Raw genomic sequence first — 20,774 nt, 5'->3', positions numbered from 1 at the left:
GGGAACACCAGACCACCTTACCTGCCTCCTGTATGCAGGTCCTATATGCATACCTGTATCTGTATGCAAGTCAAGAAGCAACAGTTACAGGTAGACATGAAACAGACTGGTTCCAAATTGGGAAAGGAGTACGTCAAGGCTGTATATTGTCATGCTGCTTATTTAACCTATATGCAGAGTACATCATGTGAAATGCTGGGCTGGATGAAGCACAAGTTGGAATCAAGATTCCTGGGAGAAATATCAATAACCTCAGATATGCAGACGACACCACCCTTCTGGCAGAAAGTGAAGAAGAACTAAAGAGCCTCTTGATGAAAGTGAAAGAAGAGTGAAAAAGCTGCTTTAAAACTCAACATTCAGAAAACAAAAATCATGGCATCTGGTCCCATCATGTCATGGCAAGTAGTTGGAGAAACAATGGAAACAGTGAGAGACTGTATTTTTTTGCACTCGAAAATCATTGCGGATGGTGACTGCAGCCATTAAATTAAAAGACGCTTACTCCTTGGAAGAAATGCTATGACTAACCTAGACAGTGTATGAAAAAGCATAGGCATTACTTTGTCAACAAAGGACTGTCTAGTCAAAGCTATGGTTTTTCCAGTAATCATGTATGAATGTGAGAGTTGGACCATAAAGAAGGGTGAGCGCCAAAGAATTGATGCTTTTGAACTGTGGTGTCGGGAAGACTCTTGAGAGTCCCTTGGACTGCAAGGAGATCCAATCAGTCAATCCTAAATGAAATCAGTCCAGAATATTCATTGGAAGGACTGATGCTGAAGCTGAATCTCCAATACTTTGGCCACCTGATACGAAGAACTGACTCCTTGGGAAAGACCCTGATGCTGGGAAAGATTGAAGGTGGGAGGAGAAGCGCACGACAGAGGATGAGATGGTTGCATGGCATCACTGACTCAATGGACATGAGTTTGAGCAACCTCTGGGAATTGGTGATGGACAAGGAAGCCTGGTGTGCTGTAGTCATGGGGTTGCAAAGAGGCGGACACAACTGAGTGACTGAACTGAACTGATAACATTTATATAGCTATTTGAAGAAAACCTTTAATATAAGTGAACGGAATTCTTTCATTGATCCCTTTAAACTTGGTTTTTTTTGGAGGTGGAGAGAGAGATAGGTAGTTGCACATTGCTATTTGTAGACAAGCTTTTTTTTTTTGGCCATGGCGTGCAGCATCCTAGTTCCTGACCAGGGATCAAACCCCTGTTGCCTATGTTGGGATCTTGGAGTCTTAACCACTGGACCACCAGGAAGTCCTGAGAATAGTCATATTTAATCTTCCATGCCTTCCTTGCCGATTCATTACAGTTCATTTGTGGTCGCTTTTTGTATGTCCTAGTAGAGAATGTTTGTTCCTTCAGGCTCACCAGCAAAATCAGTTGTTCAGAGCTATTCCTAAGAATTTGAAGAGAAGAAAGGATCTTTTTTGTTTGGATTATTAAAGTGGTGCTACTTTTGATTTCACAGTATGACTATGATACATTATTACTAATTGAATAATCATGTCTCCTTTGGGATACCTTGGCATATGTGCCTGTAAGATAAGTCTGCACAGTTGTTGGAGGCAGCAGGTCATTCAGAGAGAATAGGCCTCACTAATGCAGTTCTATTACTTGTATTAAGTGGATCTCATTTAAATCTAGAATGAAAAGCTTTCCTAGCTCAACTGTATTCTATACAATAACATTACTCCTACATCATTGGTATTAAAGTTATATAATCTATGAAACTTCCAGTTGGTGCAAGAAATATTCTAGAATTGAGTTAACTTATTGGCATTACAAGTGTTCTCTGCAGCTGATTGCTTCTCACTGGGAGTAAATTAGTCTTTGTGATCCAGTGGCTTAGGTAACTTGTCTTTTGTTTTCATTGCTGTGGGAGTTAATAAGACTCTTGGTTTCTTGTTTTGTTCCTTTGTTTCATTAAAAAGTACATATATGTAAATACATAAAAGCCATGCATACTTGCAAGTGTATATGCCATGCTTTTAATACCATAGTTTTCTTTAATAATCTGCTCACAAAGTACCTGGTCTCAGTGTAGTGAGGAGAAGTGTGGGAAATTTAAAAATTTATGACCTCCAACTCTTAACAGGATTTTTTTTTTTAATGTTTATTTGGCTACATCGGGTTTTAGTTGCAACATTCAGGATCTCTGAATGTGGCATGTGGTCTTTTCTAGTTGAGACATGAGGGCTTTTCTCTAGTTGTGGTGCTCAGGTTCTAAGGCACATGGGCTCAGTAGTTGTGATGTGGGCTTAATTGCTCTGCAGCATGTGGGATCTTAGTTCTGCAACTAGGGATCCAGCCTACAACCCATGCATTGGAACACGGATTCTTAACAACTGGACCACTGGGGAAGTCCCTAACAGTCTTTTAATGCACACTAACAGAATATGGTTCAAAATTGTACTTGTTATATATATATTTGTGAAACTTCTCATAAGAAATTGAGATAGCCAGTTATAAATGGATAATAGTAAATGCCTCTTTAGATTCATTTTAAAAAACTCAAAAGAATTAATGAAAATAGCCTTATGCATAATGAGCATTTATCTCATTTTAATACTTGGCAAAAATGTGTGGAGATAAAAATACCACTATTTTATGAAATATAACTAATGCCATAACCTGTAGTATGTATAGTTCTTTTGTTATTTGAGGGTTTAGCATATAAAGGGAGCACTTTTAAATTTAGTGTTTAGGTAACATATATAGATTTTCTTTCTTCACTTTTTGCATTTCATCATTTTTTCCTTTCATTTAGGGTAAAGCTGACATTAGAGGGTTTGGAGGAAGATGATGATGATAGAGTATCTCCCACTGTTCTTCACAAAATGTCAAATAGCCTGGAGATATCCTTAATAAGCGACAATGAATTCAAGTGTAGACATTCACAGCCGGAGTGTGGGTATGGCTTACAGCCTGACCGTTGGACAGAGTATAGTATACAGACAATGGAACCAGATAACCTAGAACTAATATTTGATTTTTTTGAGGTGAGTATATTTCACTGAAGAGGGTGAGAGACAGTGTAGACATGAGCTTATTTTTACATATGTTTTGATTTTTATTGTAGTCTAATTTATGTAAACATATGATTCATACAACTTTTTAGATGTTTACTCCTCTGTAAATGTAGCAGATTTTAAAAGCTTGGAGTTGGCAGACTCATTAACAATATAATTGAGAATTTCAAAATTGCATTCAAATTATGACCAGATGTCTTGATGCCTGTGTGTATTTTAAACATAAATGAATGTATCCAAAGCCTCTTTGAAGAATAGAGGCTGTTACTTGATAGGCAGACTGATGTAACTAGCATGGTTGAGCCCTCTTCATGACTGAAGTTTTGTTTATTGAAGCATTTTATAAGAATCCATTGTAATAGTGAACTCATTTTTCCAACTTTACTTGATAGTATAAATATGTAAGAAAAGATAGTTGCTGTGAAAATTGTGCCAAGTTATTCAGACTCTGTGCTGCCAACTTTCTAGAGCTTCTTGTGATGCTTATCTTGGCTTTTGGGCTGTTCAGCTGCTCCTCACAAATAAAACTGGGTCCTCCCCTAAGGTCCTGGCTCTTTGATATTTCCACTCATATTTACACTAGATTAGAGTTTGACTCTTTGAGGGTGGGGAATAAACCTTCCCCAGCAGTAGCACCTAGCCAGTGTTTCTGAAAATATCAAAATTCAGGATGGATTAGAACCTGAGTAATTCTTATAGCTTTATAATGTAAAGTTATCTTGCCTAATTAATAAGACCTATGAGACATTCATTATAAAAATATGAAGTTTTGGTTGAACGTTTCCTTGTTCTTTTAGTACCTACCTATTAATAATCTCTTGAACAGCCTGACTTCCCTTTCATTTGGTTAGCAGTTTTGGAAATACTAATTTATTCATAGACTAGGTGGATAAAACACATTATTTAATCTCAAGTATTCAGTGTCCTAGAGGTTACTATCCCTCTGTGTCATCTGTGTAGATGGCATTTGTAAAGAACAAAATATACATTAAAAGTGAAAGTCGCTCAGTCGTGTTTGACTCTTTGCGACCCCATGGACCATGGGGAATTCTCCAGGCCAGAATAGTGGAGTGGGTAGCCTTTCCCTTCTCCAGGGGATCTTCCCAGCCCAGGGATTGAACCCAGGTCTCCCTCATTGCAGGCAGATTCTTTACCAGCTGAGCCACAAGGAAAATAATTACAGGTATATCTTGGGCTTCCATAGTGCTCAGTGGTAACGAATCTGCTTGCCATGAGATGCAGGTTCAATCCCTGGGTCAGAAAGATACCTGGGAGAAGGAAATGGCAACCCATTCTAGTATTCTTGCCAGGGAAATCAATGGACAGAGGACCCTGGCGGGCTTTAGTCCATGGGTTTGCAAGAGTTGATCACAACTTAGCAACTAAACAACAACACATATATTTTAGTCTTTGAATATAAAAGTACTTAGAAACATTCAGTCGATACTTTATATTTGCATAGTATATGTTAGAGGATCAAAAGTACAAGTCAACAGTAACAATTAATGAACATAAAATCTTAAATATACTGTATATTAAATATCTTTGCATACTAAAAGAAAATATGTTACTTGTTACAACAAAGCTATCTAAATTACCTGAATATAAATTTGGTTGTATTTCTTATTGATTTTCTTCCATAGATTCCGAGTTGGTTTTAAGGGTGTCTTTTTTGATCTTTTAATGGAGAATATTGAATTATAAGAATTTGGGTTATTCTTATCCTTATTTTTCAGGAAGATCTCAGTGAACATGTAGTTCAGGGTGATGCTTTTCCTGGACATGTGGGTACAGCATGTCTCTTATCGTCCACCATTGCAGAGAGTGGGAAGAGCGCTGGAATCCTTACTCTTCCCATCATGAGCAGAAATTCTAGGAAAACAATAGGCAAAGTGAGAGGTAAGCTTAGACAAGCATGGTGGCCCTTTACAAATAAGCAAAGGTTAAGTTAGGATTCTAATTAGTTTCAAATTGTGCTTTTGAGAATGGTAAAGAATTAAATTAATAAGTTGTTTCAGAATATTAACAAATACATTCCCCTGGTTGCTCATTGGTAAAGAATCTGTCTGCCAAGCAAGAGACACGGGTTTGATCCCTGGGTTGAGAAGATCCCCTGGAGAAGGAATTGTCAACACACTGTAGTATTCTTGCTGGGAAATCCCATTTACAGAGGATCCTGGGGGGGTGACGGTCCGTGGGGTCGCAAAAGAGTTGGACATGACTTAGTGACTGAACAACAGCAATTTTCTGGAAGCTTTACTTTGAATGGGCATTGACTTGATTTCTTTCTGTTTGATCAACTGATAAAGCTGGTTTGAGTGGTGTCTAGGTGTAATTGAGTTCATCGTAGCCTTTTAATTGTCTTTCTTTTTCCCTTCCCCCTTTTTTCCTATGAAAGTTGACTATATAATTATTAAGCCATTACCAGGATACAGTTGTGACATGAAATCTTCATTTTCCAAGTATTGGAAACCAAGGATACCATTGGATGTTGGACATCGAGGTGCAGGGAATTCTACAACAACTGCTCAGTAGGTTGAATATTTGAGTAGTACTAGCATTTGGTAGCTTACGCTTGATGATAAGGTTTAACCAACTAAAGGTCAAAGGATCCTTTTAATTATTACCCTGGATTTAAATGTAATTTGGTAATTGGGCTTTAAATTGGCTTGTAAATACCTATGATTATTAGAGCTTGATTTAAGGAATGCACACACCAACCAAGTAATAGTCAGTCTTCTTTTGGGGATGGTAAAGTTAGCCTCAAAATAGAGAATAAATACTGTGTCCATTATGGAAAATATAGTTGACTTATTTACTAAATTTATCTTTTCTTTATTAATGATAACTATATTTCTATATATTTATTTTCTTTCAGGCTTGCTAAAGTTCAAGAAAATACTATTGCTTCTTTAAGAAATGCTGCTAGTCATGTAAGTGAACCTCTCTTTAAACAACTTTGGACTAGTGGTCCACAGGTAGAAAAGTAGAGAGTTGTAGGTTGGGGCAGCCTCCTTCCTTCTGCATTAATAGGGTAAAAGGGAGACTATTTCTGCTTTTTCTAAATATATTTCTAAGTGAAGATGAAATATTTCTAGGCATTTTAATTTCAGTTCATGGTACAGATTGGAATTAAAGCAATGGAATCCTAAGCATCCTCTTAAAAGTTAATTAGGTGATTTGTAGTATGGTTGATGTATATTAAATAAATTACAGGTACACAGTATAATGATTCACAATTTTTAAAGATTATGCTCCATTTATAGTTATTGTAAAATGTTTGCTATATTCCCTGTGTTGTATCCTTGTAGCTTATTTTAAACCTAATAGTTTGTACCACTTAATCCCCTATGCCTTTATTGCCCCTCCTGCCTTCCCTCTCTCCACTGGTAACCACTGTTCCATGCAAGTGATGTCATATAGTATAGTCTTTCTCTATCTGACTTAGTTCACTTAGCATAATACCTTTCAAGTCCATCCATGTTGTTACAGATAACAAAATTTCACTCTCTTTTATGGCTGAGCAGTACACACAGCTGAGCTGTGTGTGTGTGTGTGTGTGTGTGTGTGTGTGTACATACATACACCACATCTTTATCCATTCAGTTCGGTTTCTTTATATCTTGGCAGTTGTAAATAATGCTACTATGAACATTGAAGAGCATATATGTTTTCAGATTAGTATTTTTCAGCTATATATCTAGGAGTGGAATTGGTGGGTCATATAGTAGTTCTCTTTTTAGCTTTTTGAAAAACCTTCATAACTGTTTTTCACAGTGTCAATACCAGTTTACATTCCCATCAGCAGTGTAGGAGGGCTCCTTTTACATGCTTGCCAGCATTTATTTCTGTTCTTTATGATGATAGCCATTCTTTTGATGATAGTGAGGTGATAACTCATTGTGGTTTTTTTGTTTTATATTTCTTTCCGGCTGTCCTTGGGTCTTTGTTGCTCTGCAAGGGCTTCTCTAGTTATGGCAGGTGGTAGCTACTCTTACTGCTGAGCAGGAGCTCTAAGGCCTGTGAGTTTCAGTAGTTGTGGCACAAAGGCTTGGTAGTTGTGGTGCACAGGCTTATTTGTCTCACAGACTAGAGTTTGATCCTGTGTCCCATGCATTGGTAAGTGGATTCTTAACCATTGGACCACCAGGGAAGTCCAGTTCTTTGTGGTTTTGATTTGCATTTCCCTCATGCTGAGCGTTATAACATTTCCTGTATCTGTTGGTCATCTGCATTTCCTTTGGAAAAATGTTTATTCAGTTCTTTTAACATTTTAAATAACTGGATAGGTTTTGGGGTTTTTTTGATGCTGAGTTGTAAATTTTTATGTTAGATATTAACTCCTTATTAGTCATATCTCTTGGAAATATTTCCTCTTATTCAGTAGCTTGTCTTTTTGTTTCATTGATGGTTTGCTTTGCTGTGCGAAGGTTTTTAAGTTTAATTAGGTCCCATTTGTTTATTTTTTAAACATCCCCCCTTTTTTTGAGATAATGTTTTAAGTGTTTGACGCATGCAAAAATGCTCCCCATGAAACATTGCATTTCATCAAATGAATTACTCACTTTGAACTACTCACTTTTTAATGCTCATAAAAAATGAGCTCATTAATGCTCATTAATTGAACTACTCACTTTTTAATGTTCATTTAGATACTCACTTTGTAAATACTGCTTACAGAAGGATTTGATAGTGATTTTATGTAACACTTGGGCTTCCCTGGTGGCTCAAATGGTAAAGAATCTGCCTGGAATGCAGGAGACCCGGGTTCAATCCCTGGGTCGAGAAGATCCCCTGGAGAAGAGAATGGCTACCCACTCCCAGTGTTCTTGCCTGGTTAATTCTGTGGAGAGAGAAGCTTGGTGGGGGTCGCAAAGAAAAACACTTAGTATGTCAGTTTGCCTCCTGTATACCAACCTGATTATGTTGAACTTGTTAACTTTTTATAGTACTGTGTGTGTGTGTGTGTGTGCATAAAACTCCTTAAATATATATACTTCATACCATCCTGATTCTAACCTGATTATGCTGAATTTCTAAACTCCTTTTATATCATTATTCAGTTAGTGGTTTTTTTTTTTTTTTTAGCTTTTAGGTTTTTCAGTACCTGAAGTTTGATATTTTAAATCAAGAGCCTGTGTGTTTCCTCCTCCCTCACCTTCTACTGTACCTCAAGTTAAGCCTCATGTTCTGAAGTTAAACTAAAGGGAAAACCGAGAAACTCGAATTATATTTCATTTTTTTCCCATTGTCCTCCACATACATGCCTTAAGTTTTGCCTTTTTAAAAATAGTTAAGCAAATAAACTTGATTTGTTAGATTTTAATTTTATCACTTATATGAAGCAAACAACTATTCGAAGATGTACTTTTCCCATATTTTAACATCTCTAAAATTGGGATAGGATTTACAACTGTCTTAACTTGTCATGGTTTGATTGGCATTGTTTTTTCTCCCTCTTAGTGGTGTATAAAATAATGATGCATTTTGTATTTCTTGACATCTTAGATTGATGCATTTTGTATTTCTTGACATCTTAGATTGATTGTCATAATTATTTTAATGTTTAAAAATGTTTAGTTGATAATTTTGTGTTGAAAGGATGTTAAGTATACAAGTATGCTATGCTGTAGGTCATTATTTGTAACCAGTTTCAGTTCCTTATAGTTAAGTAAGCTAAACATGGTTTTATTAGCTGTGAACACATGAAGATCCCTAATTAAGAGCTTTCAGGGTGTCTGCTTTTTGAGGGAAGATTCCATTGAGCCCTTTTCTGTTGAAACCCTGTTTACTCTCGGGGATCACTTTATAGAATGTCTTATGTTAGTTATGAAAGGCTGGTTTGGTTTCATGTTAAAGACATCCTTGAAGAGGTTTTGGTTATTATTGGCTTATTTCTTAAAACTTGCTCACACATGAATTTTTTTTTTTTTTCTTTTTAATTTTTGGCCATGCTACACTGCATGTGGTAGCTTAGTTTCTTGGCTAGGGCTTGAACCCAGGCCCCCTGCAGTGAAATATGGAGTCTTAATAACTGGACCACCAGGAAAGTCCCTCACACATGAATTTTGAGATCAGATTTTATCCCTTAGTAAATTTATCTTCCTAAAGGATGGTGATCATGTAAAATTAAACTTTAAAACTGGGAAGCTATACTTTATTATTGTTTTACTGTATAGGGTGTATAGGGTTTTTTTTCCCCTCTTTGATAAAAATGATTTGTGTTATTTACTTGTTGACAGTGGAAGCAGCTAAGCTTATTTCCTGCTTCAGAAGTTACAGATGAAGCAGACTCCTTTGGTTCTAGGCTATGATTTATATGTACTGACAAGTTAAGCGTCTTTCTTGAGTAAAGCTAGGGTAAGGGATGGAAACATGTCCATCCGTTCTTACACAGCACTTCTTTGGGCCATAGACACTGTCAGACCTTGTATCCTTTGATCCCAGCTGGTTTTCTTATAGTGAATTCACAAATATGAATGTCAATTTATGTTTTTAGCCTTTATTTGAATTAATTCATAAGTCATGATGGATCTGACTTAAGTCTAATTGGTGTACATATTTCTTCTGTTTAGGCTTCTATTAGGAAATTTGGTGTATGCATCATTCTTGTTATCCATTTCTGTTTTCTCTTTGCAGCAGAAGTTGTCGTTTCCTTTTTAATCTGATTATTGAGATTTTATTAAGAAAGGCTATAAAGTGTGTTGTTGAAGTGCACCAAGTAGCAGAGCTAAGAGATTGCAGCTTTTCCTATTCCCACCTCACCTTTGAGGTTTGACTGTCGAACTGAGGTGTGCAGGGGTCAACAAGATGGGAGGTAGCCATGCCCCAGACTCCTTGTAGGCTCCATTTCTGCTAATAGCAGGAGCAGGGGTGACACTGCTGGAGACTGTCCACTGCCACAGAAAGGCCCTGGAGTGTGTTTGAGTGGGATCAGTACCCAATTTTTTTGCCAGGAAAAATTGTTGTGCTGTTACAAAAAAGAAGTTATAATTGTTTTAAAAGATTACCTTTTAGAAAAAGCTTGAAGTATAGCTTTAAATAATTCATGAGGAAGTTTTTGTGTGTATAGGTCTATACTTTTACAGTGAACAATAAATTTGCTATGTTCTTAGAGTTTTAGATGTATTGTGGGCTAGATAATATTTTTCAATTTTTTTTTTCTTCCTCTCAGGGTGCAGCCTTTGTAGAATTTGATGTACATCTTTCAAAAGATTTTGTGCCTGTGGTGTATCATGATCTGACTTGTTGTTTGACTATGAAAAAGGTATGTAGAAATTCCTTTAATTCTTAGAGTTAGACAAAAGTTTAAAAATTAGCAAGTTTTATATACACATGCCATTATACATAAGAGACTTGAGCGTCTGTAGATTTGATACCCATGAAGGGTCCTGGAATCAATCCCCAGCAGATACTGATGTATGTGTGCTCAGTTGCTTTAGTCGTGTCTGACTCTTTACAACCCTGTGGACTGTAGCCTGCCAGGCTTCTCTGTCAATGGGATTCTCCAGGCAAGAATACTGGACTGGGTGGGCATGCCCTCCTCCAGGGGATCTTCCTGACCCAGGGATGGAACCCATGTCTCCTGGCATTTTCTTTAAAACTGTGATGGGTATCATTTTCAGTTGAGTTGATCTGAAGGTAAGACTGAGAAAACTGGAGAACTACATGGATAAGAATGAAGTTAGAACATTCTCTAACACCATATAGAAGAATAAACTCAGGGCTTCCCTGTGACTCAGTGGTGAAGAATCCATCTGCCAGTGTGGGAGACACAGGTTTGATCCCTTATCCAGGAAGATCCCACTTGCTGTGGAGCAGTTAAGCCCATGTGCTACCAACTATTGAGCCTGTGCGCCACAACTACTGAACTGAAGTCTTCGTGCCCTTGATTCACGCTCTGCATCAAGAGAAGCCGTCTCTAACCACAACTAGAGAAAAGCCCATGCAGCAACAAAGACCCAACACAGCCCAAAATAAATAAAATTATTAAAAAAAAAAAAAACAAAAACCCTCAAAGTGGATTAAAAACCTAAATGTAAGACCAGACAGTATAAAGTTTAGAGTAAACAGGCAGAATACTCTTTGATATAAATTGTAGCAATATTTTCTTGCATCTGTCTCCTAGAGTAATGCAAATAAACAAAGGGGATCTAATTAAACTCTAAAGCTTTTGCACAGCAAAGAAAACAACCTACTGACTGGGAGAAAATATTTGCAAATGATGCTACTGACAATGGATTAATTTCTAAAATATACAAACAGCTCCTATAATTCAGTAAATGGGCTGAAGACCTGAATATACATTTCTCCAAAGAAGACATTCAGGTGGCTAATGGGCACATGAAAAGATACTCAATGTTATTGTTAGAAAAATGCAGATCCAAGCTATAGGGAGATACCAGCTCTTACTGCTCAGAATGGCCATTATCAGAAAGTTGAAAAATAATAAATGCTGGAGAGAGGATATGGAGAAAAAGGAACCCTCCCGCATTGTTGGTGGGAATAAATTGGTGCAGCCACAATGGAGAACAGTATGGAGATTCCTCAAAAAACAAAGTAAGTCTATATGATCCTGCAATACCACTCTTGGGATTTCCAGAGAAAATTATAATTTGAAAAAATACACGCACCTTAATGTTCACTGTGGCACTATTTAGAGTATCTCACACATGGCAGCATCTTGAATGTCCACCTATAGATGAATGTGTTAAGATATATACATGTACAATGGAATACTACTCAGCCATAAAAAAGAATAAAATAATGGCACTTAGAGTGACATGAATGGACCTAGAGATTATCATACTAAGTGAAGTAAGTCAGAAAATGAAAGACAAATACCATATGATATTACTTATGTGGAATCTAAAATATAATACAAATGAACTTACAAAATAGAGACTTAGAAAACAAAATTATGGTTACCAAAGGGGGAAAGGGATTGTTTCATATAAATTTGGAGTTTGAGATTAGCAGATACAAACCTCAATATATAAAAGAGATAACATGGTCCTATTGTATATCACAGGGAACAGTATCTTAATTCATTGTCTTATAATAACCTGTAATGGAAAACTAGATATATCTATTTATTTATTTATATATATATATGTTTGTGTAACTGAATCACTCTGCTGTACACCTGAAACTGATACAACATTGTAGATTAACTAACATGTACCAGACGCTGCATAATGTAGTATAAATCTGTAACAAGGCACCTGACTCTGACTGTTGGTGGATTCTATTATAGTCAGTCATATGGGTTTGAATTATTTTCATTTATAGAAAAGGATCCTTTCCTTTTTGTGAAATGGTGTTAGGAGAAGGAAGGAGATGCACCTATTTATTTATTTAAATCATTTGAGGCGGGGGGGGGTGCGGTGGGGTGGCGGCACCGTGCTGCATGGCTTGGGGACTCAAGCTTGCTTCCCTGACTAAGGATTGAACCCAGTCCCTCAGCAGTTAGAGTGCTGAGTACTAACCACTGGATCGCCAGGGAATTCTCAAGATGCACCTATTAAGATGAAAGACGTAGAATTAGACTTGGGACAGGTTGTTTTTGCTGTGGGGGAAATGTTAATGCAAAGTGAAACAAAAATGGATGGAATGGTAAAGGAACTCACTAACCAAGATTGAAATTAGTGACTCTAGCTGTAATTTCTTAAAATCCATGAGGGTTAATTGAAGAGTGTAACTGACCCCTCCTTTTTACCAGACTTTGATTGTTCTTTGAACCTGATTGAGTTAATTGCAGAATGAAAACAATGAATTGTTTATTTTTTTTAGTATTCATTTTTAAGTTGGAATTTTCCTTATAAAACCAATTTATGTTCATTTATTTTTATATACCGGTAGTTTTTATATATCAGTATACTTTTATATACCAGTATTTTTTATACCAGTAGTTCAGAAGATTATGAAATGGATCTTCAGTGGGTCCAGTGGTTAAGAATTTCTGCCTGCCAATGCAGGGAATTAGTGTTCAGTCCCTGGTTCGGGAAGATTCCACATGCTCTGGGGCAACTAAACCCACTTGCCACAGCTACTGAGCCCACTGGCTACAACTATGAAGCCTGTGCTCCCAGAGCCTGTGCTCTGCCATGAGAGAAGCCACAGCAGTGAGAAGCATGAGCACCGCAAGAAAGCCTGCACTCGCCACAACTAGATAAAGCCTGGGCGTAGCAATGAGGACCCCATGCAGCCAAAAATAATAAACAAGTAAATAAAATTTTAAAAAGTAAAAAGATTATGAAATGAAACGTAAATCTTCCTTTTTCTCCTTGGTCGTACTCTCTACTTAGTAGTTTCTTGTGCATCCTTCTAGAAAAACTTAAATAGTCTCATACTATATGTATTTGGTGTGAAAATGAATAGACATACACTGGATTTTAATTTGTTTGTTGGATTGATGATTTACTGGTGGTGCATTAACTCATTTCCTTAAGACAGAAGTGCCTGAATAGTGTGACTTTTGATTTATTAAAATCTAATAAAACAGATTTGCTTATTGTGAAAGCATCTATAATACAGTTCTTATTAAATATTACTACTTAGAGGTAATCAGTTTTTTCATGACAGTTGATTTCTGTGGTTTTTAACCAAAATTCAGTTTAAAAGATTTTGAAATGTTTAGAAACTTGACAGAAACTAATCCATACTTGGATCATGCTTGCCTGTTGATTTCCTAGTCGTGTAGCATGGATATATGTCAAATAAATGTATAAAGCCTGGCAGGAAACAGGAGAAATGACTGATGTTGGCTTGGTTCTCAGTGTGTCTTCAGTGCTACAGCTTCTTCCCAGCTGTTTTTTTCTTCACTAAAAAAAAATGTTTTTATCTACATTAAAAACAAAAAAGCCAGAATTTAAGAGCCGGAAGGTGGTGTTAGGTAGAAAGAGCTCCCCTTCATGGGCTCACTGTGGCCACCAATTATTCTTATGAGTAAATTGAGACATAGGGACTGTCTAGAGTAAATATTCAGTAATAACTTACAGCCCAGTTTTCTTCTTTTTAGAAATTTGATGCTGATCCAGTTGAATTATTTGAAATTCCAGTGAAAGAATTAACATTTGACCAACTCCAGTTGTTAAAGGTATTAATAGTGTGAAATGTTAATTTTTTTGGTTTTACATTTATCATTTGGTTTTAATACTATTTATACTTGTCTGTATATGCTAATGTTCTCCTTGCCTGTGGGGATGACTATATATACAGCATGTGTAGAGTCTATGTTTTGGTTTTCTGTTCTATTAGGAAGAATAAGTTTGTGCTCATCCATCTGTCACCTTTAAGTTTCCATGGATCCCATCGGTTTTTGCTTTCATGAAGGAGACTGGATTATAAGTCTTTATAGGCCATGGGGACTAGCTATAATCTTAAGTTGTCTCTGGTCTGCTTTAGCTCTTTTTATTTCATACTTGACCTTCTATGCTATTGTTGATTTTTATACTTATACTACTAAGATCCTTCTGTATTTTATTGATACCATATAATTTTATATGGTGATCCTTCCTGTTCTCATTAGATATCTTAAATAAATGCTTGTTTGAGTGTAAACAGTTTTCTAACCTATTGATTTATATATTCTCCTCTCCTTGGTTATTTGATCATGATCTTCTGTGTATGTGTTTAAATAGAAAATATATACACTGATATGTGCTTATTCTTATTAAAATAAGTGCTTATTCTTAATAAAATAATTCTACATTTTATGTTTTTTCTAACTTGCAAGCTTTTCAGGCTATAGTTCTGTTAGCCATATCTTCATAAACTAAGGCCTTTTTTTAATGATTACATTTTGTCTGTGTGTGTGTGTTTTCCAGCTCACTCATGTGACTGCACTGAAATCTAAAGATCTGAAAGGTATGTACCTATATGAAAACATTGTTTTCATTTCATGATTAGCATAATGAATTTTCTTATCTATTTTAATGTACTCTGTGACCTTAATATGATACTCAGTTATATAAATGTAATGTTACAGACGCAAAGGCTTTACCTATAATACTTGTCAAATGCATTGAAAGCATGATTTTTTACTTTTATGAGTTTTCTTAGCTTGATAATCAAAAATCCATTATTTTTTACCTACCAATCTTTCCACACATTCTTAAGCATTACAGAGTACAAGAGTGTATCAAATATAGAATATAGCCCTATATAGGTGTTTGAAACTAGCTCTAGCATTTACCAGCTATGACCTCCATCTTTGTGTTTAACCATTCTGTGCTTCACTTTCCTCAATGGATTATAAAATCCCTTTGTAATTCCACTTTGCTTTCTGCCCCCATAGAACTTAATAGTGTATGGCATTCATCTTAGCCTCAGTATGTCCTTTACTTTACAATATCGTATTGGTTTTGCCATACATCAACATGCATCTGCCACGGGTGTACACATGTTCCCCATCCTGAACCCCCCTCCCACCTCCCTCCCCATACCATCCCTCTGGGTCATCCCAGTGCACCAGCCCCAAGCTTCCTGTATCCTGCATCGAACCTGGACTGGCGATTCGTTTCTTACATGATATTATATATGTTTTAATGCCATTCTCCCAAATCATCCCCCCCCATCAGAGTCCAAAAGACTGTTCTATACATCCATGTCTCTTTTGCTGTCTCAAATACAGGGTTGTCGTTACCATCTTTCTAAATTCCATATATATGCGTTAGTATACTGTATTGGTGTTTTTCTTTCTGGCTTACTTCACTCTGTATAATAGGCTCCAGTTTCATCCACCTCATTAGAACTGATTCAAATGTATTCTTTTTAATGGCTGAGTAATGCTCCATTGTGTATATGTACCACAGCTTTCTTATCCATTCATCTGCTGATGGACATCTAGGTTGCTTCCATGTCCTGGCTATTATAAACAGTGCTGCGATGAACATTGGGGTACATGTGTCTCTTTCAATTCTGGTTTCCTCAGTGTGTATGCCCAGCAGTGGGATTGCTGGGTCGTATGGCAGTTCTATTTCCAGTTTTTTAAGGAATCTCCACACTGTTCTCCATAGTGGCTGTACTAGTTTGCATTCCCACCAACAGTGTAAGAGGGTTCCCTTTTCTCCACACCCTCTCCAGCATTTATTGCTTGTAGATTTTGGATCGCAGCCATTCTGACTGGCATGAAATGGTACCTCATTGTGGTTTTGATTGGCATTTCTCTGATAATGAGTGATGTTGAGCATCTTTTCAGGTGTTTGTTAGCCATCTGTATGTCTTCTTTGGAGAAATGTCTATTTAGTTCTTTGGCCCATGTTTTGATTGGGTTGTTTATTTTTCTGGAATTGAGCTGCAGGAGTTGCTTGTATATTTTTGAGATTAGTTGTTTGTCAGTTGCTTCATTTGCTATTATTTTCTCCCATTCTGAAGGCTGTCTTTTCACCTTGCTAATAGTTTCTTTTGTTGTGCAGAAGCTTTTAAGTTTAATTAGGTCCCATTTGTTTATTTTTGCTTTTATTTCCAATATTCTGGGAGGTGGGTCATAGAGGATCCTGCTGTGATTTTTGTCGGAGAGTGTTTTGCCTATGTTCTCCTCTAAGAGTTTTATAGTTTCTGATCTTATGTTTAGATCTTTAATCCATCTTTAGTTTATTTTTGTGTATGGTGTTAGAAAGTATTCTAGTTTCATTTTACAAGTTTCTTTTACAAGTGGTTGACCAGTTTTCCCAGCACCACTTGTTAAAGAGATAGTCTTTTCTCCACTGTATATTCTTGCCTCCTTTGTCAAAGATAAGGTGTCCATAGGTGAGTGGGTTTATCTCTGGGCTTTCTATTTTGTTCCATTGATCTATCTTTCTGTCTTGTGCCAGTACCATACTGTCTTGATGACTGTGGCTTTGTAGTAGAGCCTGAAGTCAGGCAGGTTGATTCCTCCAGTTCCATTCTTTCTCAAGATTGCTTTGGCTATTCGAGGTTTTTTGTATTTCCATACAAATTGTGAAATTATTTGTTCTAGCTCTGTGAAAAATACCATTGGTAGCTTGATAGGGATTGCATTGAATCTATAGATTGCTTTGGATAGTATACTCATTTTCACTATATTGATTCTTCTGATCCATGAACATGGTATGTTTCTCCATCTATTAGTGTCCTCTTTGATTTCTTTCACCAGTGTTTCATAGTTTTCTATATATAGGTCTTTAGTTTCTTTAGGTAGATATATTCCTAAGTATTTTATTCTTTTCGTTGCAATGGTGAATGGAATTGTTTCCTTAATTTCTCTATTTTCGCATTATTCGTGTATAGGAATGCAAGGGATTTCTGTGTGTTGATTTTATATCCTGCAATTTTACTATATTCATTGATTAGTTCTAGTAATTTTCTGGTGGAGTCTTTAGGGTTTTCTATGTAGAGGATCATGTCATCTGCAAACAGTGAGAGTTGTACTTCTTCTTTTCCAATCTGGATTCCTTTTATTTCTTTTTCTGCTCTGATTGCTGTGGCCAGAACTTCCAAAACTATGTTGGATAGTAATGGTGAGAATGGGCACCCTTGTCTTGTTCCTGACTTTAGGGGAAATGCTTTCAATTTTTCACCATTGAGGATAATGTTTGCTGTGGGTTTGTCATATATAGCTTTTATTATGTTGAGGTATGTTCCTTCTGTTCCTGCTTTCTGGAGAGTTTTTATCATGAATGGATGTTGAATTTTGTCAAAGGCTTTCTCTGCATCTATTGAGATAATCATATGGTTTTTATTTTTCAATTTGTTAATGTGGTGTATTACATTGATTGATTTGCGGATATTGAAGAATCCTTGCATCCCTGGGATAAAGCCCACTTGGTCATGGTGTATGATCTTTTTAATGTGTTGTTGGATTCTGATTGCTAGAATTTTATTAAGGATTTTTGCATCTATGTTCATCAGTGATACTGGCCTGTAGTTTTTTTGTGTGTGTGGCAATTTTGTCAGCTTTTGGTATTAGTAACCCTTTATTTTTGCACACGGCTTATCTCTTCCACCAAAATGTAAACCTCTCAAAGATGTGAAAATAGTTTTATATTCTCTGAAAAATTTATAATAAGTGGTTATAGTTGGTATTCATTAAATGTTTATCTGCAGTTAGGGTAACAGGATAGGTGTAATGCCTTTATAAAGATGTTGTGAGGTGCCAAAAACTTCAGAGATATCCCTGGAGCATAAATATGACTTTGCAAGCTTGTAAATGTTTCATAACTAATGAATTTACTTTTAACTTATTTTACTGGAAAATTTTATATAACTTAGTTTTTGAATTTGCATTGCATAGGATTAGTTACTTGTTGGTTTTGTTTTGCTTCTTGTTTGCTTTTGTTTGTTGTGGAGGTTTAAATCTTGATAGAAAATTTTTTTCTCTAGGAAAAAGTTCTGTGTACCTTGACATAATTGATTTTGGATTAAATGATAATGCTAACAAAGACACAATGGTACTTGTAGAGTCTCTTAATTTTTAAGTTGCTATTTCAAGTGGAAGTATTAGCAAGATTCAGTTCAGTTCAGCTCAGTCACTCAGTCGTGTCTCCCTCTTTGCAACCACATGAATCACAGCTCGCCAGGCCTGCCTGTCTATCACCAACTCCCGGAGTTCATTCAGACTCATGTCCATTGAGTCGGTGATGCCATCCAGCCATCTCATCCTCTGTCGTCCCCTTCTTCTCCTGCCCCCAATTGCATGAGGCGGCCAAAGTATTGGGAGTTTCAACTTTAGCGTCAGTCCTTCCAATGAACACCCGGGACTCATCTCCTTTAGGATGGACTGGTTGGATCTCCTTGCAGTCCAACGGACTCTCAAGTGTCTTCTCCAACACCACAGTTCAAAAGCATCAATTCTTTGGTGCTTAGCTTTCTTCACAGTCCAACTCTCACATCCATACATGATCACTGGAAAAACCATAGTCTTGACTAGATGGACCTTTGTTGGCAAAGAAATATCTCTGCTTTTCAATATGCTATCTAGGTTGGTCATAACTTTCCTTCCAAGGAGGAAGCGTCTTTTAATTTCATGGCTGCAATCACCATCTGCAGTGATTTTAGAGCCCAAAAAAATGAAGTCTGACACTGTTTCCACTGTTTCCTCATCTATTTCCCATGAAATAGATGGCATCTGGTCCCATCTAAGTGATGGGACCAGATGCCATGATCTTAGTTTTCTGAATGTTGAGCTTTAAGCCAACTTTTTCACTCTCCTCTTTCACTTTCATCAAGAGGCTTTTTAGTTCCTCTTCACTTTTTGCCATGAGGGTGGTGTCATCTGCATATCTGAGGTTATTGATATTTCTCTCCGCAATCTTGATTCCAGCTTGTGTTTCTTCCAGCCCATCATTTCTTATGGTGTACTCTGCATAGAAGTTAAATAAGCAGGGTGACAATATACAGCCTTGACGTACTCCTTTTCCTATTTGGAACCAGTCTGTTGTTCCATGTCCAGTTCTAACTGTTGCTTCCTGACCTGCATATAGGTTTCTCAAGAGGCAGATCAGGTGGTCTGGTATTCCCATCTCTTTCAGAATTTTCTACAGTTTATTGTGATCCACATAGTCAAAGGCTTTGGCATAGTCAATAAAGCAGAAATAGATGTTTTTCTGGAACTCTCTTGCTTTTTTGATGATCCAGCGGATGTTGGCAATTTGATCTCTGGTTCCTCTGCCTTTTCTAAAACCAGCTTGAACATCTGGAAGTTCATAGTTTATGTATTGCTGAAGCCTGGCTTGGAGAATTTTGAGCATTACCTTACATAGCTCTTAATCTCAATGAGCTATAAAAAATAATTTCTTGCAACTTCTTTTACAAAGTATAATTTTTATAAGAAAATAATCACTGTTGAGGTCATAAAATTAGATGTTCCTATTAAATATTGTAAAGTGGTCTTCATAAAGGATGTTTATTTTGAAAATGGGGGTTTTATTGGTTAAAATTACTAGATACAAGAGCTTTCAAAAATACTATATGTGAAAGGATCTCATAACTACTTCCTTAAGAAATTCGGGGAATGTCTTAGTGATAAAGTGGCATTAATCTACTGAGTTTTTATAATTTAAAATTTCAGAATCTATGGTTGAAGAAGAAAATTCCTTTTCTGAAAATCAGCCATTTCCTTCTCTTAAGATGGTAAGTTCTTTAGATAAACTTAGGGTAGTGTTATCATTAATTCTTTTATATCTGAATAATTTATTTTGGTCTTTTAAATGCGCACTAAAAAGGCCGTGTAATGTAAACTAATGTTTGATGCTTTTTAGAGAAGATACATTCTTGTGTATTTGTGTACCTTTTTTTTTGATGAACAACTGATTTGCTCAGATGAATAAATTTCCTACCTCAATGGATTAATTTGGTAAGAACAGGAAATTCACATATTTCTGTATATATGTATATATATACATTATATATATATATTCTGTATATAAACAGAGAGGAAAGGGCATAGAAAAGGGGGTCCAGGGGGAAGTGTGACGATGGGAGAGGCATTTTTACAAAATTTAAGGCTGGGGTTTGGCTTTTAGAGAGAAATTCTCCAACCAAAGAAGATAGGTACCCTGGTTACTTAAAATGAGATACAAATTTCAAGAATTCACTCTGAAAAAGTGTAACAAAAACTCCCATGAAGATTTAAAACTAGACACAATTCATAAAGGAATTCCTTTGACAGGCAGGTCAAATACCGTCTTTGATCATGCTGAATCTCCTTTTGTTCTTGTTGGCTCCATTTCCTAATTTTCCTGTTCTCCACTGTATTTCTGG

The 20,774-nt window shown here is 36.5% G+C and overlaps 1 protein-coding gene across 6 annotated transcripts in view; it reads left to right on the top strand.

Moving 5' to 3' along the window:
- The window catches only part of GPCPD1 (glycerophosphocholine phosphodiesterase 1), a 64,788-nt gene that overhangs the window by 32,208 nt on the left and 11,806 nt on the right, over positions 1–20,774 (top strand). For all 6 annotated transcript variants that reach the window (XR_008701566.1, XM_055544239.1, XM_055544238.1 and 3 more), the window contains 8 exons: positions 2,789–3,020; positions 4,787–4,949; positions 5,449–5,581; positions 5,929–5,983; positions 10,225–10,317; positions 14,071–14,148; positions 14,879–14,918; positions 20,083–20,144. Coding sequence is in view for 5 of the 6 variants with exons in the window: in XM_055544239.1 (XP_055400214.1) it covers positions 2,789–3,020; positions 4,787–4,949; positions 5,449–5,581; positions 5,929–5,983; positions 10,225–10,317; positions 14,071–14,148; positions 14,879–14,918; positions 20,083–20,144 (856 nt within the window). In the remaining variant the exon portion in view is untranslated. The remainder of the gene's footprint in view (positions 1–2,788; positions 3,021–4,786; positions 4,950–5,448; positions 5,582–5,928; positions 5,984–10,224; positions 10,318–14,070; positions 14,149–14,878; positions 14,919–20,082; positions 20,145–20,774) is intronic.

This window comes from Bubalus kerabau, chromosome 13 (assembly GCF_029407905.1).
Source record: "Bubalus kerabau isolate K-KA32 ecotype Philippines breed swamp buffalo chromosome 13, PCC_UOA_SB_1v2, whole genome shotgun sequence".
In the NCBI taxonomy this organism is placed as follows: Eukaryota; Metazoa; Chordata; class Mammalia; order Artiodactyla; family Bovidae; genus Bubalus; species Bubalus kerabau.
Note: the sequence above shows the minus strand (reverse complement) of the source record. Positions and strands in the feature narration are given on the sequence as shown.